Source organism: Nycticebus coucang, chromosome 11 (assembly GCF_027406575.1).
Source record: "Nycticebus coucang isolate mNycCou1 chromosome 11, mNycCou1.pri, whole genome shotgun sequence".
Taxonomy (NCBI): domain Eukaryota; kingdom Metazoa; phylum Chordata; class Mammalia; order Primates; family Lorisidae; genus Nycticebus; species Nycticebus coucang.
In genome coordinates this window covers 44,290,819-44,318,735 of record NC_069790.1, presented here as the reverse complement: position 1 = coordinate 44,318,735, position 27,917 = coordinate 44,290,819, and the positions used below count along the sequence as shown (strand labels likewise).

Below are 27,917 nucleotides of genomic sequence, written 5' to 3'. Positions count from 1 at the left end.
TTAAATGATTAAATCAGCCGCAACATTTATTCATCCAATACCTAATGCAGAGCAAAGCTCTAATTTTCTTTCATTCTATAAAGGCTGAGAAAGCTTCAGGAGAAAAGGCTGCAGCTAACGGACATTGGTTCACGAGGTTAAAGACAGAAGACATCTCGATAACACAAAGGTGTGCAGCCAGCGCTGATGTAGAAGCTATAGCAAGTTACCTGGAAGATTTACCTAAGATCATTGATAAAAGTGACTACACCAAATAATAGAATTTCATTGTAGCCTTTTTTTTTTTTAATTTCAAGTTTTACTACTCTAAAAATATATTTTGTATGTCAATAGCTGCCATAGTCATCTGACGGATCTCAGTAAAGTGAACTGAAAATCTTCTGTAAAGGATTCACTGTTCTAGATGCCATTAAGAACATTCCTAATTCCTGGGAGGAGCTAAAGTTATCAGTATTAACAGAAGTTTAGAAGAAGTTGATTCCAGCCCTCACAGACGACTTTGAAGGATTCCATACTTTAGTCTAGGAAGGAAGTACAGATGTGGTGGAAATAGGAAGAGAACTAAAATTAGAAATGGGTCCTGAAGATGTGATTAAACTGCTACAATCTCACTATAAAACTTGAATGGATGAGCAGTTGTTTCTTATGGAATTAGGAACAAAATGTGGCCCCTTGATATGGAATCTATTCCTGGTGAAGATAATGTGAACATTGTTGAAATGACAGCAAAGTGTTTAGAGTATTATATAACCTTAGTTGATAAAGTCATTTTGGCTTCTGTTTTGAAAGAAATTCTACTGTCAATAAAGTCTTCTCAAATAGCACCATATGCTACAGAGAAATCTTTCATGAGAAAGAGTCTGTTGATGCAACAAACTGCATTGTTGCCATCCCAACCTTCAGCAACCGCCACCTGGATCAGTGAGCCGCCATGAACATTGAAGCAAGACCCTCCACCAGCAAAAAGATTATGACTTGCTTAAGGCTGAGATAATTATAAGCATTTTTGAGCAATAAAGTAATGACTAATTGAGGTATATAAATTTATTTTTAGACAATGCTATTGCACACTAGAATGTAGTATAAACATGCTTTTATTTTATTTATTTATTTATTTATTTATTTTATTTTTTGTGGTTTTTGGCCGGGGCTGGGTTTGAACCCGCCACCTCCGGCATATGGGACTGGGGCCCTACTCCTTGAGCCACAGGCGCTGCCCTAAACATGCTTTTATATACACTGGACCACCAAAAATTTGTGTGATTTGCTTTATTGTGATACTCACTTCATTATGGTGGTCTGGAACTGAATGCCCAATTATCTTCAAAGTATGCCTTATTGTTTTATACCCACCCACACACACATATACAAATATAAATTATATTTTATATATAAGGCAACATGTCTTGTGGCCATTCTGTTCTGAAGTACCTAGTATCAGTTATGACCTTTTATCCTCAGAAATATTTAACTTGAGTCTAATCTGTCTAGAGCCTAGAACTAACATCCAGCTTGCAGGGAACTCACAGGGCAGAGGGAAATGTTAAGCAAAAATAGAAGAGAATAGATGGACAGCTAAAATATGGATCATTTTATGAAACTACGGGCTTGGACTTTCAGTATAAATGGCATAAGAAAGTGGGGTGACAGCTTAAAAGATACAAAAATCTTTATGGGTAAACAGTAATTTTACCTTATTAAAAACTTCATAAAAGACATTTTTGTTTAACTGGGGAAATTAAAATAATGTACTGACAACATTAGATGGTATAATAGATATATTATTCAATTTCTTGGGTATAATAATTGTATTTTTTAAGAAAAGGTGTTATTATTATTGGGGAATATGTCAGGTAATACTCCAAATGTGGAAATTATTCAACTATCCTCCTTCATATCTCTCTGTGTGTTCAAAAATATTTAAATATATATTTCTGTCAATTCATTTTCAAAAGAGCTAGCATGTCTCAGGTTTCATCTGTCGATAATCCTCAATGAGTAGTCATTTTTATTCAATTTGAGCTACAAATTAAAATAACTGGGTAGTTTAAAACATCCACAATGAAAACAACAACAACCAAGCAGAAATTCTGCAACAAATTCAACAACTCCTGAAATTCTAATTGATGTGGTTGAAGTACTTCTGTTTATAGTTCAGGCATCCAAAGTTTTTAAAGCTTCTAACGCGATCCTAATGTGCAGCCGCTACTGCACAAGTCATTCAGCTGGGAAAACACTGTGATCTAGGATTGAGAGGAATTAGATTAGTATAACATTTCCTTTTTGTTGTTGTTGTTGTTGTTGTAGTTTGGTTGGGCTGGGTTCAAACCCACCACCCTCAGTTCATGGGGCCTGCGCCCTACTCACTGAACCACAGGCGCCACCCTAGTATAACATTTCAGGCAGAGTGAAGAAGGGAGAGCTTTAACTGATCTAACATACCTCAATCCTTAGTTATCAGTGAATTGTTTTTGACACCTAATCACCAAACGTTACATTTATATTTCACTTCCTACCAAAATATTTGGAGGTACATCAACATGATCTAAAGAATAACTGTGATGTTATTAGGAGGCTAGAGAAATAGCAAACCCATTGATAGGCTCTTATCAATGCCCTTGGGCCAGCATACCCATGGTCTGGCACATCAGTTCTGAGAGTTAAGCAACTTAAACTCTTTGTTTCAGTTTCCTCTTTTGTAAAAGTACTTTGATAGATGCCATGGTCTCCGTTCTAATTAAAGCTGATAATGTATCAGAGGCCTTTAGACACACCTAGTAAGAACTCACTAACTGTTAGTTAATTGCTGATATTATCTCAGAAAGTAACAAGTGTTTAATGCCTAATGGGACTGGTACGTGTCTGGCTTTATCATACTCACAGATATTTGGTTTTACCGTGCCCAATTCCAATGAGAAAGATTCAAAATCTAGAGCCCGTTAGGATTTGAAAAATGGCAGGAGGACATCTTGTCATCTATAAAACATCTTTCTTGCATTTCAGCTTTGATGAAGTTCAGTGCTTTCCCTTGACACAAGGTTTTGGCAAAACCCTCACAGTTATATCCTTAAATTCTTCCTGTTGAACTTTTTGGTTTTTGTAGACACTGAAATGTCCGTTTAGTCGCTAAAAAGATGGTTAATACTTAAGATCTAAGCAATCAATATGTATTGCTTTCCCAAGGAGTTCCTGTTACACTGTAGTTACACATTTCTTTACATTGACATATTATTCATTGCCATTTTCATGAAACACGTATCAGTATTTTTCTTCACATGTAACTGTATCTGTTTGCATTTCCCATTTTCCTTGTGATACTTACTTAGATTAAAAAATAACTTATGATTGTAGTTGCACTCTGACTATATAGCCATTATCTGGTTTTATTCTTAAATTGTATAATTGCTTTTACTTTTCTTTTTTAGTAGAATTTTAAAACTTGTTTTATAGACCTTTGCTATAAATATGATGTAAGTATCACTGCCTTCACTGGAGTATCCTCCATGCAACTTTGTTTACATTCTTCATTTTCGTTGTTTTTCTGCCTCCTACTGGTTTGGTTTTTACGTGTTGTATGAAGTTCACTTTGTCCTTTCACTTACAGTTTTTTGTTTTTTCTCCCCCCCCCCCCCCGCAAGCAATATTATCACCATGGTGGAGCCCATTAATTCTGCATAATGACTTATTTTTCCACTATATTTTTATATGTATTTCTAAAGAAAAGAAAGACCACACTAGCGATATATAATAGGGATGAAATTAAGATTTCTTTCTGATTTAACTAATACCTGCACATATGGTGTATGTTTCTGGGTTCATCTGCACGGTTTGGTTAAGTTACAGTATCAGCCCTTGACAGAGAGGGCTGTGATTCGGTGCTTTAAAATAGCTCCAAAACACAGACATTTGTTTTAAAAGATGGCATGGCACAAGCTATACATTGTGATAATATACTGTTGAGAAGGTTTTTGGACAACAAAGATTTGTGAATTTGGAAAGGTAAGATACCCTGTTTACACATTTACATTTATATCTATTACATGTAGAAGTGATTTTAATAAACATGAGGCTTCAATTATAAAAGAAAGGACAAAATCAAATTACTTGTTAGTATAAATGAAGAAAGAATAATTCTGTTTTAGTATTTTTTTTTTAAGTAATTCTTTAGATTGTGAAAAAGGTGTTTAAATTTCTAAGCTGGAAGAGCAGTTTATTAACAAGTAAATATCTAATTAAGCTTAAAAGACAACAAAATAAAGATATGTAAAACATAAATTCTAATGAATTTTGTTTCTTCCCAAACTTTCACTATTTTTAAAATAGGCAAATAAAAATATTAAAATATTGAAAGGAAAAGGATACTGGATATGATGATCTACCAAAAAAAATCAAATTATATGCTATTCACTTGAGAAAAAGAAAGAATTTTAAAAGAAACGCACATTGTAATTTTGTTTACTATAGTTGACAACTATTTGTCTAGGAAAAGACTGTTAGTATCACATCTGCGTAAATACAAACTATAACTGTTTAACAGTAGTTCTTGGTCTATGTGTCTGTATGGAGAGTTAAAATTTATGTTTCTCTATGGATACATCTTATTAAAGACAAAGATTATTTCATTATAATTTGATGAATACAAATTATGATCTGCTTTATATAGTCAGCATTCCCTAGTTTGGGTTTATATTATATATTTGTACATACACTCAACAATACAAAAATATATTACATCTTGACAAGATCCTTTCTAAAGAAGGATGATTTTTATCTTCAGTTAACATGAGAGAAAACAAAGAGCCCCCTTTTTCTTCTCTCTGAATAGGGGCTAATAAAACTGATGGATCAATCCCAGTCCCATTTCCTATCCCCCAGCCTGCTCAGTAATCAGTACCCTCCTTCTGAATGATGACTACTTATTTATTTTTATTTATTTATTTATTTTATTAATTCATTTGTACATAGATCATGAATACATTTATGCCATTGTGGTATTCAATGTGTTGATTATTTGTACAAATTGGAGTGCTTACATCCTACTAATTCAGATAGCCTTCACCTCATTTACCCAATTACAGTATTAAGACATTTGTGGTCTATACCTGATAGATCCAACTTGTAATTGCAATACGCTCCCTAGGTGTGGTCCCCCTACCAACCCTTCCTCTATCAACCCACCCCACTCCCTTCCCCTCCCCCTCCCCTTCCCTCCTTCATCCTGGCCTATAGTTGTGATTCATCTTTCATATGAAAGTGTGAGTGATTATAAATTGGTTTCATAGTAGTAGTAAGTACATTGGATATTTTTTTCCCATTCCTGAGATACTTTACTAAGAAGAATATTTTCCAGCTCCATCCATGTAAACACATATTTCTAATAGTGCTTATGTGAAAGTAAACCTATACAAAGGAAAGGTATAGTCACATATCTTAATATGGTGCATTAACCTGGGATGTGAGAATCTCTAAGGCATCAATCAAAGGAATACAACCAAATGCTGGTTTTGAAAGACTTACAAGAATTGATAAAGTATATCAAAAGGATAAAGCTTGAAGTGTTTCATTCCTATCTGAAACATATTTCTAATGATAATAATCCATAATATCAATTTATTGTATTTGTAGTACAATTTGAAAGTGAAATAAAATTGACTAAAATAGTTTTGATTTTCATTTCTCTGATGATTAAAGATGATGAGCATTTTTTCATATGTCTGAAGGCCGCACGCCTGTCTTCTTCAGAGAAGTTTCTCTTCAAATCCCTTGCCCAGCCTGCGATGGGATCCCTTGTTCTATTCTTGCTAATGCGTTTGAGTTCTCTGTGGATTCTGGTTATTAAACCTTTGTCAGAGACATAACCTGCAAATATCTTCTCCTGTTCTGAGGGCTGTTTGCTTGCTTTAATTACTGTGTTCTTGGCTGTGCAGAAGCTTTTTAGTTTGATCAAGTCCCAGTAGTGTATTTTTGAAGCTGCTTCAATTGCCCGGGGGGTCCTCCTCATAAAATACTCGCCCAGGCCGATTTCTTCAAGGGTTTTCCCTGCATTCTCTTCTAGTATTTTTATAGTTTCATGTCTTAAGTTCAAATCTTTGATCCAGTGAGAGTCTATCTTAGTTAATGGTGAAAGGTGTGGGTCCACTTTCAGTCTTCTACAGGTTGCCATCCAGTTCACCCAGCACCATTTGTTAAATAGGGAATCTTTTCCCCACTGAATGTTTTTAATTGGCTTGTCAAAGATTAAATAACGGTAAGTAGCTGGATTCATCTCTTGGTTCTCTATTCTGTTCCAGACATCTACTTCTCTGTTTTTGTGCCAATACCATGCTGTTTTGATCACTATTGATTTGTAGTATAGTCTGAGGTCTGGTAGCGTAATTCCTCCTGCTTTGTTTTTATTTCTGAGTAATATCTTGGCTATTCGAGGTTTTTTCGGATTCCATATAAAACAAAGTATGGTTTTTTCAAGATCTCTAAAGTATGACAGTGGAGCTTTAATAGGGATTGCATTGAAATTATATATTGCTTTGGGTAGTATAGACATTTTAACAATATTGATTCTTCCCAGCCATGAGCATGGTATGTTTTTCCATTTGTTATATTTTCAGCTATTTCTTTTCTTAGAGTTTCATAGTTCTCTTTATAGAGATCTTTCACGTCCTTTGTTAGATAAATTCCCAAATATTTCATCTTCTTTGGCACTAGTGTGAATTGGATAGAGTCCTTAACTGTTTTTTCAACTTGACTGTTGTTGGTATATATAAAGGCTACCGATTTATGAATGTTGATTTTGTAACCTGAGACGCTGCTGTATTCCTTGATCACTTCTAAAAGTTTTGTAGTAGAGTCCCTAGTGTTTTCCAGATATACTATCATATCATCTGTGAAGAGCGAAAGTTTGATCTCTTCTGACCCTATATGGATACCCTTGATCGCCTTTTCTTCCCTAATTGCGGTGGCTAAAACTTCCATTACAATGTTAAAAAGCAATGGAGACAATGGGCAGCCTTGTCTGGTTCCTGATCTGAGTGGAAATGATTCCAATTTAACTCCATTCAATATGATATTGGCTGTGATCAAAACTACTTTGAGATACCATCTAACTCCAGTGAGACTAGCCTATATCACAAAATCCCAAGACCAGAGATGTTGGCGCGGATGTGGAGAAAAGGGAACACTTTTGCACTGCTGGTGGGAATGCAAATTAATACATTCCTTTCGGGAAGAGATATGGAGAACACTTAGAGATCTAAAAATAGACCTGCCATTCAATCCTGTAATCCCTCTACTGGGCATATACCCAGAAGACCAAAAAGCACATCATAACAAAGATATTTGTACCAGAATGTTTATTGCAGCTCAATTCATAATTGCTAAGTCATGGAAGAAGCCCAAGTGCCCATCGATCCATGAATGGATTAATAAATTGTGGTACATGTACACCATGGAATATTATGCAGCCTTAAAGAAAGATGGAGACTTTACCTCTTTCATGTTTACACGGATGGAGCTAGAACATATTCTTCTTAGTAAAGTATCTCAAGAATGGAAGAAAAAGTACCCAATGTACTCAGCCCTACTATGAAACTAATTTAGGGTTTGCACATGAAAGCTATAACCCAGTTACAACCTAAGAATGGGGGAAGGGGGAAAGGGAGGGGAGGGGGGTAGAGGGAAGGGGATTGGTGCGATTACAACAGCAGTGCATCTTACAAGGGTATATGTGAAACTTGGTAGTTTGTGAAGCTAGTGAATGATGCCCCATGATCATATCAATGTACACAGCTATGATTTAATAAAAAAAAAATAATAAAAAAATAGAAAAAAATTGACTAAAATAGAATAAGAAAGGCATGTGCATCAAGTAAGTAGGAGAAATATTGTTTCATGAAACTGTATATACCTGTGGGACAGAGTCATATTCACATTTTGCTTTTTGACAAATTAATAGATAAAACTTCAAATCTACCGAATAAGAGTGATGTTTAAACACATAAGTCACATCATGTCTTCTCAGCTGACTCTGAATAAAAGCTGATGTCATTACAATCATTTACCAGGCCTTGCATGTCTGCCCACCCTGCTCCACATCTATGATGCCCACATCCCTGGGAACGCCCATCCTCTCTCACTTGGCTCCAGCCTCAGTGACTGCCTGGCTTCTTTTAAATGAGACCACTGTGTTCCTTCCTCGGTGCCTTTGCACTTGCTGTTCCCTCTGTATGGGCCTCCCTGAATTATAGGGCTCACCCCTATAGAAAATTTTAAGTCTGTGCTCAAACATTACCATTTCAGAGGAACTTTCTGGATCATTGGGTCTAACATTATAACCTGCACACCAACATGGCACTCTCCATCTCTGTTAATTTGCCTTATGGACGTTACCCCAGTATCATCCTGGCATTAGAACAAGAAGCCTAGTAATACTGTTTCTGTTTTTGAGGATCCCATATTTCTAAAATAGTGAAGCTGCATAATCGTTCTTTGATGTATAAAAGTTAAAGTAATAAATTAATGTTACTCGCCTCCTAAAAACCCTATGGTGGCTTCACATTATACCCCAAATAAATAAGCGGGGAGGTGGATGGTGTGGCTGAACATTTATTCACCAGCTTGGTTTTTGCCTGTCTACAGGATCCTATGAGACTTGGCCCCTGACTTTTCCAACATCTTTCTTCCAGTTCCCCACTGGTAACCTCCACATATGGTTTCTTGATATTTCCCAAATGTGCTAAGAACAAGCAGGCTCCTCTGCCAGAAAGCTCTTTCCTTAGACATGCTGGTGCTGCTGCCTTCACCTCACTCCAGTTTCTGCTCAAATTCTACCTCCTCATGGAGGTTCAGTGGCGGTCTTACCAAATTATTGTGTTTATACCCTATTCAATAGCATGACTCACTAATGGCGTTGTATCATATAACATAACATTTTCTATTTGGAGTTTTTTTCCCCATTAGGATGTAAGCTTTATAAGAGTTGCAACCTTTGTTTGTTCACAACTATATTAATATTAATACTATTATATTAATAGTACTTAAATTTCTTAGTATGTAGTAGGTGCTCATTAATATCTGATGAAAGTCTGAACATCCACTTTATAGGGTTTTTCTGGGAATTAAATAATAGAGGGTGGCCATAAAGTTCGTGTGCAATTTTAAATAGACTATTTTAAATTGCACATGAAATTGATGACCACTGTATATATGATGTGTTATAATGTAGAGCATATAGTCTTGTACCTAGCAATATGAAAAACATTTATTTAATAATAAGCATACTTTAATAGTATTAACTATGGACCTTTCGTTTTCCTAAGTTTAACTTTTTCAAAATCCTATGAAATGTACGCTATTATTAGTAGTAGTATTTCCATTTTATATATGAAAAAACTAAGACATATAGAGGATGAACTCAAAAACCCTGCTCCCAAATCTGTTTTTACCATTTAGTTGTTGCTTCTTCAATGACTCTCTGTGATGCTTTTACTTGTTTATATTACTACCACTAGCATTATCGCTTCAGAAATAGAAATTTCAAGCAAAATCCCATTTGGTTTTTATTCAAACCACTTCAGCATATTCAGAGATTTAGAAATGTCAGAATTAAGGGATCATGGGGGGAAAGAAAAGAAGAATAGTAATAACACAGACAAATGCAGGTGGACTTTAAGATCAAACGAGAGTATAATCAAGATGCATTTTTAAATAAAGAAAGAGTCATAATATATAGCAAGGAGTTACAAAAGTCTTAGGTAGATTCTAATATTAATATCTTTATTAAAAGACACACAATACTGTCAGAATTTTAGTAATCTATTCTTCCATGTGGAGCACCATCTTGGCAGCCATAACTAAAGTAATGTCTAGTCAAGGCATCTGTTTAACTTTTGTTTAAACAATGACTAATATAAAGATAATCTAAATCTAACCCCTGCTAAAGGACAGAAAGAAATGCATAACTTGCAATTTAAGTCATATACAGAAGCCCACTTAGTCACAATGAAGTTGTGGGAGTAAATGCTTGGAATAAATTACACAAAAATTGTGATCAATTTATAGATTCAGAAAGAGTTGAACAAAAAATTAATTATGCAGTTTACCTATATGTAAAAGAATTGCAGGGGGTATATAGATGGCTTCTTACAACAATTTTAGAGGCAGTTCCCTATTTCAGGAGTGAACTAAATTGTGTTGTAGTATAAATGCAGAACCAATCCCTCAGAATGAAGTAAACTTCTTATCCTATATTATATCTGGGAGGCTGCCCTTATCAGGCAGGCTCCAGTTGGGGGACAAAATGACACTAGTAATTTGAATGAGGAAAAGTTAATATGAAGAGTTATTAACTAGTGAAAAGGAAGGGAACTACTAAAAACGGTAATGGAGTAGCGAGGAGTAGTACAGATGTACAGAATGCAGTTAACGACTATAGAGCTGAGGCAGAGAAAATAAGGCAGGTACTTGTACATTTAGAAGAGCCCCACATACTCATATACCCACCACAAACAAGTCTAAGACCCAGACGTCTCTGATGAGGCTTTTGCTACCACCAGAATTCTGCTAATAAGCTGACAGATAGGCTTGCTAAGGTACATAGCCCCCCGTGGGTGTGGGCTGCAGTTTTAATTTTTTAGTGTGGCCTGGTGAATAGCAAAGAACCTTGCCAGTGGGTGTAGGCTACAGCTGAGCCAGTAGGGAACCAGTAGCAGGTCCCTTACGTACCAGTCTGCTAAGTGCCAGATAGAAACTAGCATTCTGGAAAATGAAAGCAAAGTGTTTTTCTTATATTGTGGCTGCACAGTGTCCCTGCAGTCCCTTAAATTGGCAAAACTTGACAATGAGCCAGCTGGCAAAAGAAAAATGTCTGCAGGGTGCAGCTCTGATGACACAGGAATGGCCAAGAAGGATAGATTTAGAGAAGAGAAGCAATAAATCAATAATTGGCACGCTAGAACTTTCCATTCTCGGTGGTGGAAACTGATACAGGTAGAAACTATTGAAGGTCACTTGTTTATTCCGACAGTCACAAATCTCCGATCCTATTTCTAAATTTGGTTACCGACTGCATCATTCTGACTTAGAATGATTTTCTAAGAAATCATCTTGCTGGCATTATTCATCAATTTAACTTTTACTAAAAGTATATATAGATAAATTGCATAAATCTTAAGTTTACAACTGACTCAATAAATTTTTACAAATATATATATTCATGTAAACATCACCCAAGACAAGTTATAGATTAATACCAACACCCGAATCCTCATTTGTACTCCTCCCACTCAATAACCATTCATTCCTTAAATGTTGCCTTAAAAGAGTTATTCTCTTGTTTTCTTACATGTTTAATGTGACAAATAGGCAGTACACAGAAAAACAATGTACCATGTTGTAACAGAGGAAGAGTATGCAAGAAGCTACTTTTAATTTAAGAGCTACTTAATTGTATCATCCTATATTTCCAATGTCATCAAAATCTTCTACAGAAATTATTGTACTACTGTTGATTTGTGTAAGTGGACAATAATGAACAATTTATTTGGCATTTAAGAGGAAAAGAAATAAAATATAAAGAATGTGCATGTAACTTAAATATTCATCTGATTTTTTTGCATAGTGAGAGAGAATTCAAATTTTTAAGCATTAACTGTTCCCCACTGATGCAAAACATTTACCAAATGTGAAAAAATACTGCATGATTCAATACAAACTAATAACAGTGATGACAACAACAAAACAGCAAACCTAACAGTTATTTGTGTTACTAAAGGAGCAATTTAAATACAGGTAAAAACAAAATTTCAGATACAAAATGTACTGCTTCTTCAAAGCTCGCCGTATTTAACCCGTTAACATATATGAAATACATTTTTGTTATTTCATTGTATTAAGAATAGTGGGAAAAAAAGTAACACATTAAGGAGAAAAAGCAGGGGTTTCTGCTTACAATATTTTCAGATGACATTTAGATTTTGGAATTATTGAAATTTTTCAGTTAAATAAATTTGACCACTTTTTCAGTTTTGTAATCCAAAAGGGTCAAGAAATTTGACATTAAAAGTTTTCCTTAATTCTATGTATTTGAACTTCTAAAAACTCTAAATATTTCCAATATTTTGTAATATTGTCTATGTGTAATATTTAGAACTTAGCTATCATATTGAAGGTTCACATTTCACAACATTATTTTTTTCCTTACTAACTTTTCATTACAAGTCAAAAGTCTTTGAACTTACAATTGGGCTCCAGAGCCTGAACGTTGTGAGTGTTTTTCCAGGTTTTCAAATTTTTTTAATGCCTGCTTCCTTCACTGGACTCAGTTCAAATTTTTCTAATGGGGAGCATACTTTAAATAGCCTTGATTCCGCATTTTTAATACGTTATTTTATTTTATTGCTCTTCCTTGACTGAGAGGGCTTAACAATCAACATATTTTTAAGAGTTTTATACTTAGTAATATTTTGTTGGTGCTTCGTTTCCTGCTATAAAGGGCTTTCAACAATTAAGCAAATTTGCAGATTTCCCAAACAAACACATCTATATTGGACAGTGTGCTATTAGAAGTTTCCTGAAAGTAAGTAAGACGGTACAACGTCAATGATTTCTGCAGTACAATTCTGTTGCATAGAAAATGAGAAAGATTGCCAGTGAGTTTAAGGAGGAAACTACTACTCTGAAATAAAGTATAAATATTTTACTACATAGACCATATTTTATCTAAATCACGTTTAATATGGGAGTATCCTCTTCCATGGATATACAGGGAAATGATGTCAGGAGCTAAATTCTTATGTTCAAAAACAGAGGTTATCACACATAAAATAAATAATCTTGTTCTAGTACAAATTCACTTTAAATTATTTTAATAAATTATCACTCCCTATAGTTTCATTAAATGCGTATGTTTAAGGCGCTTAACAAAAATAATGATATATTTAAAGTTTAGCAGATTCAAACACAACATTTGTCCACGCTACTCCTATTTCCCTCATCCTGGCTTGGGAAAGATATTTGGTCCCAAGTCCTCCTACACACATAGCTCAGTTATTCACTCTGTTCTCGGGTCTCTTCTTTCCATCTACCATCTACTTTTTATTATTATTCCAGGGTTCTTCCTCTTCTTTCCTTCCTCCCTACCCACTCAGCCCAACCACGCACTGAATTCCTGAGTTCTGTTCTTCAGTAGTTTTTCGAAATTAGTACTTTACCCCACTTCTCTTCAGAGATGCTTTGGCAAACTTTATTTCTCCTCAGAGACTACTTGCTTACCTTAGCTCTACAATCACTCTTCAATCCCTGCTTTTCCCTGCAGAAGTTCAGATTCAGACTCACACCCCACTCTTCCATTTCCTTTTCTATAAAAAAATGTTTTTTGGAAGGTGCGGCCAAGAATCCCCCAAAGGCCACTGAGTGAACTAGTGCCCTAACAGGGCTTTGCATCAGAGGTGAAATTTTGCAAAACTGTGGTAACAGTGAAGTGCATTAGAGTCAGCCTTGCTTTGCATTGTCGTTTGTATTGTGGAAGTAATGTGAGGAAATTGAATCAAGCTTTCTGGGATGGCCCAAGTTATCTACCATGGTATCCGTGTTGTTACAGAACTCTGCCACATGACCTTTGATAATTTTGATGTGAGGTTTGATATTATGTGTATAGACTCATGTCACATGCAAACAATGTTAGGCAATGCTCCAGTGAAGGAGGCAGGCATTAAAAAAATGTTCAATTTCTGAACAGTTTTTAATTAGAAATAAGAAGTGAGAAAAATGTACTTTTAATAGTTTCACATCTTTTTTGAAAAATGGCTTTTCCATTTAGATTTCAAAATAAGCTTTCATTAGTAATGTTTGTATCCTGTAAAATATACTATTTTATTCATTTATTCATGCATCCAGTAAATATTTTCTAATTATGTACTAGGCGGCAAACACAGTTCAATATAAATTAGTAAAACTTCTGCATGTGCAACTCACCATGGGCCATGCGATGGAACCAGTAGTAGCCAAAGTCAACTCCTAAGAAGGCCAGATACCAAGTCCATGGAGCATCCCAAGGCCAGTTGAAGAGCCTGTAGTTCTCCCAGACATAAATGTAAGTGGTCAGTTCAATGCTCCTGAAAAACAGACTGGAACATAAAATTCAAAAGCAATAATTATACAACATTTTAGATACAAAGTGATACTACACATTTCACACAACATTTAGAAATTCATGTATTCATATGCAAAATGAAACTCCTTTTTACTTTATTTCTTAATTCTACAATATTCTTTTCTTAAGGCTTTGCTTCTTAGGTATCAAAATTATTTGTATTATATTTTCCTTTGTTTCACAGATTTCATGGCTACCCGCTGTCTGTACTTTCAATTTCATGGAATTTAGGAAGCCATTCCTTTAATTTTTTGTCTCTTAAAATACTTTTCTTTTTTTTCTTTTTTTCTCGTGATTTTATTTTATTTTTTATTTTTTTGTTAAATTATAGCTGTGTACATTTGTGCAATCAAGGGGTACAATGTGCTGGTTTCATATACAATCTGAAATACTCTCATCAAAGTGTTCAACATAGCCTTCATGGCGTTTTCTCAGTCATTGTCTGTAGACATTGGTATTCTGCCTTTAGTAGGTTTTTTGATGGAACATATACACTACACGTGTGACAAAACTACAACTTATTTTCTATGATTGACATTTTCAAATCTTAATGAAGGAAATATAGAAGGCAAAATGTTATTATACAGATGGCATATTTTTTAAAGGACGTGCTAGTTGCCTATTGCTTTCAAATATGTTAATATAATAAAATTTGTCCTTAGATTGAAGTTGCTTCTGTCTAATTCTGTTCTTTTTCTTCTGTTCTGCCTTCTTGTGGGGGGGGGGGAGGAGGGCGGTTCTCTTCCACAAACACACACACATCTTTCATGATTTTTAAATGTACTTATGATTACATATTGGATTTTCATATCATTTCAATATTTTTCATAAAGATTATAGAGGTTTTAAGAAATTAGGAAAAACAGCTTCCCCCAGCAATAAGGCATATAAACCTAGTTAAGATAAAATTAACAATTGTTTTAAAAACTTAGATACTGGAGTATGTCCAATATGTCTTTCTGCCTTTTCTGTCAAGCAGCAAATTATTTCAATAATTTTCAAAAACATACATGATATTCTTCAGCATTGTGAAGTGTATTTTTTCTTTTAAATTTTCTGTGATCAAATTTAAGATTAGATTCATGATAATTATTCATTTTATCACTTTTATATCCTTGATTATGTTGACTTTTTTGTTATTTTATTAAATATATAATGAATTGATCATTTTACCCAGTAAAGATTTAATTATAAGTCACCAACATGTTTGGGGCCCCACATTCTGAGGATATTTTTATTTTTTATTTTTTTGAGACAGTCTCACTGTGTTGCGCTCCGTAGAGTGCTATGCATCACAACTTAACCTCCAACTCTTGGGCTTAAGTTGGCTTTCTGCAGGCTCCAACTCCTTGGCTCAAGGAATTATCTCAACTCAGCATCCCAAGTAGCTGGGACTTCAGGTGCCCGCCACAATGCCCATCTATTTTTGTTTTTTTGATGTTTTCTTTTTGCAGTTTTTGGCCGGGCCTGGGTTTGAACATGCCATCTCCGGCATATGGGGCCGGCACCCTACTCCTTTGAGCCATAGGCGCCATCCCGCCCATCTATTTTTTTGTTGCAGTTGTTTAGTTGGCCCAGGCCAGGTTCAAACTGGCCACTCTTGGTGTATGTGGCTGGCACCATAACCACTGTGCTATGGGCGCTGAGCCTCTGAGGAAATTTTTAAATATTCTCATTTCAATATTTTTTAATAAAAGTTTAAAGCCATTATGTGGTAGCCCATGCCTATAATTCCAGTGCTTTGGAAGATCAAAGTGTGAGGATTGCTGGAGTCCAGGAGCTCGAGACCATCCTGGACAGCAAATTGAGATTCCCGTCTCTGTAATACAGATATTTTAATAATTAGCCAGGCATGGTATCAAGTGCCTGTGGTCCTAGCTACTAGGGATGCTGAGGCAAGCGGATTGCTTGAGCTCAGGAGTTGAAGGCTGCAGAAAGCCATGATTTTGCCACTGTACTCCAGCCTGGGAAAGAGAGTGAGACACTGTCTCAAGAACTAAATAAAGAAACAAAATTTAAAAAGTTGAAGGTCCATCATTTTAATAGTATTTTACTTTATAGAGTCTGTTTCTATGAGTTAGCACATTACTGGGTCTCTTAAGGATCCGGACCTTTAATTTTATTTTCAAATTTAATTACCATATGACTTTACTTAAGATTTAATAACTTTTAAATAATCTTATATTTTAAATGCTTCAAGTTGTTTTCATTGAATTTATAGAATGAAACACTAGGCTATCTCACAACATCAGTAATTATTAGTACGTAACTCATAGAAATGCCAAACGCTTACAGTTTTGAGTGGGACTACACATCACGCCATCTGAAAACTCAATTTCCAGTTTGAGATTATAGGGCTGGAAGAAGCAGTTTTGCCCCTCAGTTCAAGCCCTTGACCAAAGTAATTGATCATCCTGGACCCTTACCACAATCCCAACCTGAGACGTTCATTCGCTCAATGTGTCAGAATCCCCTGGAAAAGTGGCCCTGTGCCTGACTTGCAGGGTTTGCGTGGGCCTCTTTCTGAGCCAGTTCTCCTGGGGGCAGACCTCTGCAGGTGTGCAAACTCCTAGACCTGACAAGGTGGCCACGTTTGGCTGATTTGGGACATGTGGGAAGAGCTGGGCTGGCAGTCTGGGATGTCCACACACGTGTGTATCAAGTAGCTCACACAGCAGAACGGGCCATGAGTCAGGGGCTTCCACAGTGGTTCAGAAATTCAAGTAATGTAAGAACTGGTGTTTTAAAACCCATCTTCCAAGGTTTATCAAAGGTATATTAGTCAAAGTAAGGAGTTAGAACAAATTTTATTTGAAAGCCCTGTTGGTAACTTTTAAATGTTCAGACTAAGTAGGGCTTCTTAACAGTGTCACTAATGATATTTGGATGCATAATTCTTTGTTGTAGGAAGCTGTTCTGCGCAAACATAAACTCAGTCTCTGGAATCTTAAAATTGATTTCTATTGTCCATTAGTAAATGCACATTTTAGTTTTCAAAAACGGTGAATAATTCAGTTTCATATGGTTCAACCTAATAATTTCTCTGAAACAGGGATTCTTAACCTTATCACTATTGGACCTTGAGGCTACATAATTCTTTGTTGTGAGAGCTTTTCTTGTGTGTTCTAGACAGGAAAGTAGCATCCCTGTTCTCTCCCTACTAGTTTCAGTAGCAGTCCCTCCTACCCCCACAATGACAACCATAAATGTCCCCAGACATTGTCAAGTGTTTCCTGGAAAGCAAAATTTTCACCCATGGATAACTACTGCCATAAAACAACTGATCCCAAAGTAAAAATCAAAGCAGAAAATTTTGCAGAAAGATTGAAATAATCTATAGCTCCTTAGATGATCAAGTTTTAGTACAAGGTAACAAAGCAGATCCATGAATTCAATAAATCATTCAACAAATATATATTAAGAGCCTACTAAGTGCCAGGTATAGCACAAGATACAAGGGCACACTGTTGAACAAGGCAAACGCCATCACTTACTTGCCTTGCAAACGTTTCATCGGTTTAACGTCTTTTAGAAAAATTACTATCTTCCTTGTCAGTTCCAGTAACAATAGAAATAGGCATTAAGATATTAAGACCTTGATAAAAGAAAGAGGTTTCCTGAAAAACTTCCATTTGTAAGACAAAAAGTGCCTGGCTGCAATTGAAATCCCTTTTTTATTTTCTGTACAGGTGCCAGGTCTTGAGCAGACACCCAATTTATTACTCGGTCAACTGACTTATTAGGGTTGACACAAATAGAGCTGAAATATGCCTGACATACTGTGGTGAGGGCTCTTGTGTTTTCACACTTTAGCTTGAAGCCAAGCTTTCCTCAAGGCAAAGGGAAAGAGGGGAGAAGCTGTGGGAGTTATATTCCCCACTTTCTATCAGCAAGATGAATATGATCCTCTTCCATTATTTGTGTGAAAGAATAGCCATGGAGTGCCCACAGCTAAAAACAATTCGCCACAGTGATACAGCTAAGAAATGATTATCAATCTCTGCAAAGCTCTTGATTGCAGGAAATAGCACCTCCATTTTCAAAAATGTTCCCACCAGACTTTGAAGCAAAACTCCTTCCTCATTCTCTTCCCAATCTACCCCCTTGCACCCCACACCCCCAGCATATGACTCTATTCTCAGGAGTTCAAACTTGAACTCTCTAAACCCCATCCTGTGGGAAGAGGCATATGTAATAGGTATGTATAGAGTGAGCTTACTTTATCAAGTGAAGATGGAACGTTGTGTATCATAGGGCCTTGGAATTGCCAAATACCAGATCGCTTTTATGCACTCAGTTTGAATGCAAGACCAAGAAAATGATCTAAATACAAAGAGACGTTAGAATCCTCTAATCAGCAATCAGTGTACAGGGAGGCCATCCTCTCATTGTCCTGTTTTCTTTATAAATTCCCCCAAATGTGGTTTTCTCTTGGGTCTGAAGTATACCTTCTGCCAAAAGAAAAGTAACATATTTCTCCCACTAGTGAAATGATTTTTATATGTTTTACATAACGTTTTTCTCATCACTAGAAATTTGTCCTGCCTGTATTTAGTGCCTGTAAGAAACTAGTAAAGTACTATATTGTTATTCTGTACTGACCCTGAATATTTCTAAAAAGTAAAGTTCAGTTATAATGTTCAGACTTTTTAAAAAGCAAGAAATCAGAAGTAAATATTATTTGGGGATTTAGAACTGTGAGCTAATTACTTTTCAAAGTCGTCTCAGCCTGAATCTACACATTAACAAGAGTTAGTCCTGCAGTATCTCAGGGCTAAGACATGAGAGCATTAGGCTGAATGGACCTTAAAATCATGTGCTCTTATGCTCTTATCTTTAGGAATGGAAGTGAAATTGTATGTAATGCTCTCATTGAAAACTGCTAAAATTTCAGAGTATATAGACTTGTGTACCCAGACTCCCAGTTATCTGCCAATTTATATTATAACATAACGGTCTTTATAGCTGTCAGTACCATCTGATTTGTCTAGATTATCCAAAATTGAAGAAAAAAATAGATATTTTTCTTTCTAATAGTCCTGTAAAAAGCTGGAAATCAATATTTAAATGAGGCCACTATAAATATTCTTTAAATTCCAATAAGTTATAAATAAATACAGATATTAGATTATATATATGTGTGTGTGTATGTGTATGTGTACATATATATATACGGACTTTTCCAAAAGATCTTGTTATTTATTTATTTCAAAGTCTCTTAAATCTGACCCGGGAGCTTTCACTGCCCATCTGTAAAGCTGCTGCCACTTTTGCTCCATCTAGTGGAATATTGATTTTTGCTCCGTAATAAGACAGATAATACAAGTTCTATTTTCTGCAAACTGATAACACCTAGATTGCTAATTCTCACTACGAAATGCATTACATTTATAAAACACTCCATTTAATTTCTTTTTACAACAACCATAAAACTATAAACTTTTATAAAGACAATGGATTAGATTTGGAAGAAATAAATCTGTTACATTCTTTCCTTTGAAGGAAAATGTATTACTCTACTAAACAAGAGTAATACATTACTCTTCAAAATACATTCACTAGGCAAGGTAGTCTAGAAATGGTTTCTGTAGTTACACAATTAATAACAAAGACGACGTCTATTTATAAGGTTTCTAGGGCAAACGTTAAGAGAAAATGAGGCAACTTCCCCCCAAATATAATTAACAAACCAACAGGTTTGTAGAATTTATTTTTCTTATCTAAGGAGTTTAAAATTTTATTTTTAAGTTAATGTACATAAAATATTCAGTATTAATAATAAAGTATAATTAATAACATTGCACAGATTCACTTATCTCTTATTCTAAATAATGAAAACTGCTCATGAAAGTCATCATCCATAGCGATATGCCTTTGTCAGATGCCTGATATTGCCAAAGGCTGCCTCGCCTCTTCTGCTAAAGTCTAGGATAAAAACGGGTATGCAATTTTCTTTTATTCTCTAGCCCCACCCCAAGGAGTCAAAGGATTTCAAAGAAATTTAATTTCCTCTTCTTTAATTTAGTTTTGTTTCTTTTTTTGGAAAATTGAAACTTTCTTGTCAGGAGTGGAAAATTCCGTGGCAGGCATGGCAACAGAAGTGTGCATACGTACGGTTGAGTATTGCGGAGCTAGTTCCATAGTAAAATTGGCAGTAACCCATAAACGTGGAGTGTCCTCAACTTTATTTGAAAATTTACCTACTTAAATTATCCCTCCAACCTTTTGCAATTTGATTTATAATCTGCTGTTTCAACAGAATAAATGAACCTATTAAAAACAAACATACTGTAGATATTTATATCGGGAATGAAACTTCTCTGGGGAGGATGCAATTTATGGAAGCAGAGACATTGGAAGGAAGTAACAAATTGAGGTCTCGGTTTTCTAATGAAGGATTGAAAATTGAGTTCTGCTTAAACAAGCAGGAAAAAAACGTGATTATTTTTTCACTCGTTAACATTTAAGTCAGTAGGAAGATATTTCACGAGTTTTTTGATAGATTTTCTTAAAAAATAGATTTAGTAAGTATATTTAAAATCAAGTTTATTTTTTATAATTACATATGTAAGTAATCAATAAAAAGGCACATTACCTACATAAGGTCCACTGTGTTTATGATAGATAGACATGTCTGTTTATAACTTCGGGACTGATTTCTGACTAGCAAATCTGCTTACTGGATTTCAAAAGAACGAAACAGATGCGGTCCTGCCCTGAATTTGGTTCAGAGGACAGTTGGACTTTTTTGCAGCTCTGGGTCTGTCCAACAGACTTGGGAACAAAACATGATCTTGTTTATCATTAATATGTTCCCTTACACAAAGATTTGAAAGATGCACCGTCTACCTTCTCTATCAGTAAGGTAAGCATGCTGTCAGTGTTTAAGATACTTCAAATTGTATGGAATGTGAGATGGAAAACCTCAAAGAAACATGTTTTCCTCAAAGTCTGGGTACAACATTTCCATTACATGAACGGTGAAGTGGAAAAACATGTTCGCTTTGATTTCCACAATTTCTTTGTCAGAGACCACATGCCTACTTGAAATTATTATCCAAAGCATAATTCTTCACAAATGGATTAGCAAAAGGTAGACTACCATTTTTCTTGAAATCATCTCTTTCAAGGACGTGGCAAGCTCCTGTTGCTAGTGTAGAAAATGAAATTAGTCCCTGGGAGAGGATCCGACCAATGCCGTGTTAATCTAACCCTCAGCTGTTAATGATTTGCACAGGGATTCCCCTGGATGCTGCGGCTTCAACTGAAATATTGTTTTAAGTGTTGATGTCAAATTCCCCTTCTTGTTTTTTGCTGAAAGAGGACTGAGTGGAGAGGATCCTGAGGCTCAGCTTTCTGTTTATACCTACGCTTCCATTTTTTGTTTTGGAGGATGTTTTTTAATAGCAACAAAATAAAATATTTTTAAATGTAATTTTCACATAGTATGTTTTACTGGGATTTTTCAGCCCAAAGATTAGGCTGTGAAATGTAAAATGTCTTGCAAATCTTTAAAATAATCCACATTTCATAATTTAGAATTGCGCTTCACACCTACAAGGACAAAAAAGAAGCAATTTGTTTTTCTCATTAAAAGTAACTATAGAAACATATTCTCCAAATTCAAGTCCATAACCTTTTACCTTTCTCTCAAAGGGCATCAGAGTTAACAGTTTGTGTTAGTCTAAGGAGTGTTATGAGTAGTGGCTGAAGGAAAAGAACTGCATGTTCTATCCCTAAAGGACAGATTTGTTTTGGTTTCTTTTCTCTCTCTCTCTCTTTTTCTTCCCCTCTCCTCTCTCTCTCTTCCCCCTCCCCCATTCCCACCTCCTCATTTTGGGGGCGTGTTTTTTTTGCAAATATATATATTTGATTTTTGTTTTCCTGTTCCAAATCTGTACCATTTTAAAATAACACGACTGAGCAGAAATACTGTACTGAGGATACGGTTTGGATTTCTGTCACCTACAGTGTCATCAGTGTTATGAAAAGAGAACAATTTAATTGCGTCTGTAACCAAAGTCAAATTTTTAAAAAGTAAAAGAAATGCTGGAATATTTCTTCAACTTGCTGCCTTCCAGATTTCTTAATAAATTCATTACAATGCAGTGAATATACGACCTTGAATGGTACATGAAGGGCAATTCTTAGCTATCAGTGATTTTTCAGTTTATCTATCATCTGATTTCTATAAACCTATACCCTTAACTTTCTCAGAATGAGCTACAGTAACAAACTGGGTATTTTTCTATAACTAAACCTCTATCCAATCTATATATCTCTTTAGTATGTTGGATGCAGTTATTGTTTATTTCTGTCTAAGGAGGACACAATAATAGAGGAAATTATCTATAATTTTGAATTCTGTTTTGGATAATCTTGGAATTAGCTGCAAATAGCTTGAGACATTAACCCCCTCTGATTCTGACTGCGATATTCAAAAATCCCAGTAGGTTTTCAGAGTCGTCGTTATTAACATCACTATGTCTACTATATCCCTAATGACCTGACTTTGTCCAAGTAACAGTCACTGAAAAAAATTCTACTTGGACGTTTCCTTTCTATCTAAACTATTGTGTGCAATTAAATGAAATTATTTCACCTTTTTCAGATATCTTTAAGTTTTATTGTCATTTTTTAAAAATCCACCTTGGTTTCCCACCAGGTGGTTCATAGAAACATTCCAAAGCAATGAGCACTGGTCAGAAGAAAAGCGCTTAAAACAGGATAAGAAGGGGTGGGCGGGAAGCAGGAATGAGAATATTCAGCAAGAGCCCACAGCACGTACTTCTAAGGGAATCTCCCTTCCCTCTCCACCTCTTTGTAAATCCTCATGTACTCCCATTTCTTGATCTCTCCTCTTATACATTATAATTTACTTTTTCTAAAAAAAAAAAAAAATCTCAGTAGGTTATTTATTTTTTACTATTATTTGGCCTATTCATCGGCCAATTTTTTCAAGGTAACATTATACAAATATTAGTATTTTGGAACATTTACCATGTATCTGATATTCCAGGCATAGGAACTAAACCTATGAGGGAAGGACATGTCGAGCTCTCAGGTAGCATGCAAGTGAGCAGAAACGACGGGCTGGGGGGAAAAGAGGGGAACATCAGGCTATCTGGTAGCTCGGATATTACGTAAGCACAAGATTGCATGGGACTTCAGAGAGATAGCGTCTAACATAGGACTGGAGAAGAGACAAGGCTTGCTGAAGAGTGTGACTTCTATGCTCAGACCCAAGAAATCAACCTGAGTTGTCCACACGGCTGGATTTCCAGGCAGAGGGAAGTGCTTGGGGCATACAGGCAATGGCATATAGTTTGATGGAACAAAGAGAACAAAGGGTCAATATAGAGGATTAAACATCATACTTACTACAAGAGTCACCAATATCATAACTCATTTGAGGAATTACTGAGAACAAGACACTTTCCTGGCAAGCCTGGAAATCTCTGGTGAGTTGGAAGGTAAGCCACTAAGTAATTCCTCAGATATGCAGCCCCTGCATGTCTTTGCTTAGTAATCTTTCCACCTATCATGTATCTACTCAATAAAAGGACTCTGCGAGAAGTGCTCAGTGTTTGCTATCCTGCACCTATGGTTAGCCTCACCTCTTGCAGCGCGTGCTGTCAATCCGTGTCGCACATGATCATTTATGCAATCACAGTAGGTCAGGAGAGTGGAGGGACCAAAAGCAGGACTAATGGACAAAGACTTCTGTGGTCCAGAAAAGGAACTTGTATCTTATCCTCAGGACTTATGGAGCCAGTGAGGGTTTCCACTAGATTCATGCCATGGAAATATGTGGGTACAAATGAATGAGGGTAGTACCAGAGACAGCACCCTGGTTAGGAGACCATGGTGGTAATTTAGAGATTGTGTGATCTACTCTGGAGAGTGTCTGAACTCTACAGAGCTATTATTCTATGTGAATTTGGCTGAGGCAAAATAAAATTGCCAGTAGATAACTAGACCAAGAGTAAGTGGTGGGAGCACAATAAGGCAAATGAAGCACTCATTTCAGGTGCAAAATTAAAAGGAGTTTCAATAAATTCAATATTCAAGATAAATATTTAGGGTGATTTGTTAAAATAAATGCAAACACATCAATGTTGAAAAATATCAAAATTGTAAATAATGACAGCAGCTAAATTCTTTGGGGAAATGTGTACAATAGACCAATTTCCCCATACCAGAGGTTAGTTCCTTTGCCCCTCATTCTTGAAGAATTTCAGTTTTTCCCCTCAGCATTCCTAACCATCTAACTCACTTTGGAAGCCGAGACAGAACACCAGCTGATATTGAAGTTAAAGCATCATCCAAACGACCTGGTGGCTTCCCTTTTCGAATCCAGCTAACAACCAGTTCAAGCAGCATCAACGAAATGAAAAATGGAGTTGCCTGGAAAAGAAATTGCAGAGAGAAGGTACACTATGCTCCATTTGCAAGTCTTTCACATTTCCTGATTAGTCATTTTAGAAATGGGAGGCCCAGAGTTAGAAGGCCCAGGAAGAATGGTATATACCTACCCTAGAAGATCACTTCCTGCATTGGGCAAAGAAGACTACTTATTTGAACATGCACTATATCTGTGTTCCAATTCTATCACCCAATTTGAAGATGAAATATAATGATAGATATAACTATGATAATTGGGCCAAGAAACTTAGGAGGAAAAATTATAAAATTAGGAGGAAAGTATTCTGAAAACAGATTTAAAATTAGTTAAATAATTAGAAGTCTATTATCTACATGTGACTAAGCTAGACCCACATCAAGAAGTTTTCCTTAAGGATATAGTTTTCTATATTAAAATTGGCAGAATATTTCTTTTTTTTTTTTTTTTGAGATAGAGTCACACTTTGTCACCCTCAGTAGAGCACTGTGACGTCATAGCTCACAACTACTTAACAACTCTTGGGCTCAAGCGATTCTCTTGCCTCAGCATCCAAAGTAGCTGGGACTACAGGTGCCCACCACAACACCCAGCTATTTTTAGAGATGGGGCTCTCGCTGTTGCTCAGACTGCTCTCAAACTCGTGAGCTGAAGCTATCCACCTGCCTCTGCCTCCCAAGTGCTAGGATTACAGGCATGCGCCACCTCCTCCGGCCATTATGATATCCTCATAAGTCATTTAAATAATGAGGATATCAGTATTTCTGATACTGTACCTCATTTTTTTCTTTAAAAAATCAGAAGGAAAAAGCAATATCAAATTCTGAAAAAGATACAGGTTTAACTCATTTGGAAGCTAATCATGAATTTTGAAGCTTCCTAAGATGAAGTCCCAAGAACATACTCTCTGATGTCATAATTTCTCTATTTCTAGCCTGTACTAGTTGGTGTTGTAGGAACAACTTTGACAGGGTGGGGAACTTCAGTATTCAAGTTCTAATTCTGGATATTTCCACTCCCAGTCATTGCCAGGAACCAGAAGTGAAAAGTGCCTCTGAACGCTTCAGAGTTTCAAAGAAAACTTGGTTCAAGTTCAAACTTAGGAAGTCAGAGCTGGACTCAGCCAAGCTGCAGAATCTTCATTCTGCAGAACTACTCTACCAAATTAAAGAGGAAACATTTCCTGGAGGTAGTGAACAAGCTAAATATTTTAAAATAAAATTGTTACAAACTTAACTGCTGTGGTGTAACTATTTGACATTGAACCTCTAGCAGTTACATTTGCAATGCCATAGTGTCTAGAAAATACTTTTCATATTTTGGAGTGACATATAAAGGAGGAAATTTATAGGTAAATTGTATGGAAGTTCAAATAGAAATTTATTGTATAGAAGTTCAAATAGAAATTTATTTTTTCTTCAAGCCTTTAAAAAACTGAAGTTTTATTAGAATTTAATAATTTCAAGAATGAAAGTGAACAAAATCCTAAAATATGTTAACCATACTTCCTACTAAGAAAAGAGCAGCAGTAACCTCTTCTAATATAGTCTCACCTTTTTTACATAGTCAGGCACCTCTTCTAAAGTTTGGAATGAAGTTTCATTGGGCTTCATCATGTAAAACATCATGCGAACTCCCTGGGAAAGCGAGACATCCTGTTGGGCTTCTGGGTTCTTCATTTCTGCCCTGTTCTGATTCCCAGCTGGAGAATATTTGTGATTCAGTGGTTGAAGCCAGAGGCCAAACAAAGAGGACGAGATGTGCAGCACAGAACAAGCTCTTTGTCAGAGAACAGCTAGAAACACAAAGCTCCGCAGAGAGCACAGCCAACTGCAGATCTACGTGGAGAGGCAGGAAAACACGGGATCAAGAGCGAGCTCAGAGTTCAGTGGGAGCCGTCCCAGCAGCAGGGCACCTGGGGGAGGGGAGCTTGGACTCCTAGCCAAAGCAAAGATGCACAGTGCAGTTGGACTTTAGCTGGCATAATCGATCACTAAAAAAGGGAGGGGGGAAGTGAAAAAAGAACATGAGTGTGTCCTGAAAAGCAGAAAGGGAAAAAAGTGGTTAATGCAGGTGTTAAGTTTACTCTGGAAATGTGGGTAGAAGTTCAAGAGACAAATTACATTTTAAAAAAAGTTTTTCTCCCTCATTTTGAAATTCATAATCTGTTCAAGTTGGTAGTGTCTTCAAAGAGTTACGTTTGATGAAGGGAAGGGCTACACTATTTAATAATAACTTGAAAGTTAATTATTGAATGTCAGACTCACTGTCACCTATACTGTTTCTGGATGTGAATCATGTTAACTTGCAAATCTGTTTAAGGGCATGGACTGATTACGTAATCTCCCTGAATGAAGAAACTGCCAATAGGATGCTGTGGGACCTTATCTCCTTTTTCCAGAAAGAGGTGGTGTGATTGTACTTTTAGGTAAACTAGAGGACACTTAATTTATTACATCATTAGTGAGTGGGAGGAGCTTGCACAGCCTTTCCCCTGGAATAGCTGCAATCATCTTTTAGCTACGACTTCATCTTTAACAAATGTTTAAACACACAACTACCTTAGTAATATACAATTGTTTTATAAAATTATAGAGAACCAATCAATTACTACCTAGAAACAATATCAATAATTTGGTATATGAGTAGTCACTTCTGGTATAAGGTGATATATGCATTTCTAAAAACCACAATTCTGCACAAAACTGTGCAATAAAACAACAGGACTTATGAAAAAATAAGATTAGGGCAAGAGGGACTTTACCTAACAATTGCAATCAGTGTAACCTGGCTTATTGTACCCTCAATGAATCCCCAACAACAACAACAACAACAAAATATAATTAATCTTTAAAAAAAAAATAAGATTAGGGTAACATACTCAAAAATTTCAAAACAGCTGACAAAGGAAAAAAAAGATCAGAATGTAATAAAAATGGTAGCACACTTTCACACATGTTAAGTAATTAAGACATAGATAAATACCAAAATAAATATAGTATTTTATAATACCTTGAAAAACAACTGAAACTTGTTTGTAAAAGAGGCTTTGGAAACTTTGCAGATTATAAACTATCATGAAGTATTGGAAGATGAGTTATCTCAAATCAGATAAAAAGTCCTAACACCATATGTGGATGCCACAGCTCCCAGCAAATGATGATGCTGTGTAAGAGGGAAGCATCTTTGTATGTTTTGTATTCCTAAGCCTTTCAATTCAGTGGGGTGCAACTTTTTAAGGTCACCTGCTATTTAACAAAATCACACATGAGCAAAGATGATATACTCAAACTATTTTTAGTACATTAATCACAGCAGATCACATTTTCATCTAAAAGCCAATTATAACAGCATTGACTGTACCGTTGGAAA

At 35.8% G+C, this 27,917-nt stretch overlaps 1 protein-coding gene across 4 annotated transcripts in view; it reads right to left on the bottom strand.

The window, feature by feature from the left end:
- The window catches only part of AGMO (alkylglycerol monooxygenase), a 345,189-nt gene extending 318,784 nt beyond the window's left edge, over positions 1–26,405 (bottom strand). For all 4 annotated transcript variants that reach the window (XM_053553827.1, XM_053553824.1, XM_053553826.1 and 1 more), the window contains exons 1-3: positions 26,099–26,405; positions 24,420–24,550; positions 13,966–14,117 (exon numbers count right to left, since the gene is read on the bottom strand). In XM_053553827.1, the coding sequence (XP_053409802.1) occupies positions 13,966–14,117; positions 24,420–24,550; positions 26,099–26,224 (409 nt within the window). In that variant the 5' untranslated portion in view covers positions 26,225–26,405. The remainder of the gene's footprint in view (positions 1–13,965; positions 14,118–24,419; positions 24,551–26,098) is intronic.
- Positions 26,406–27,917: the final 1,512 nt, after the last annotated feature.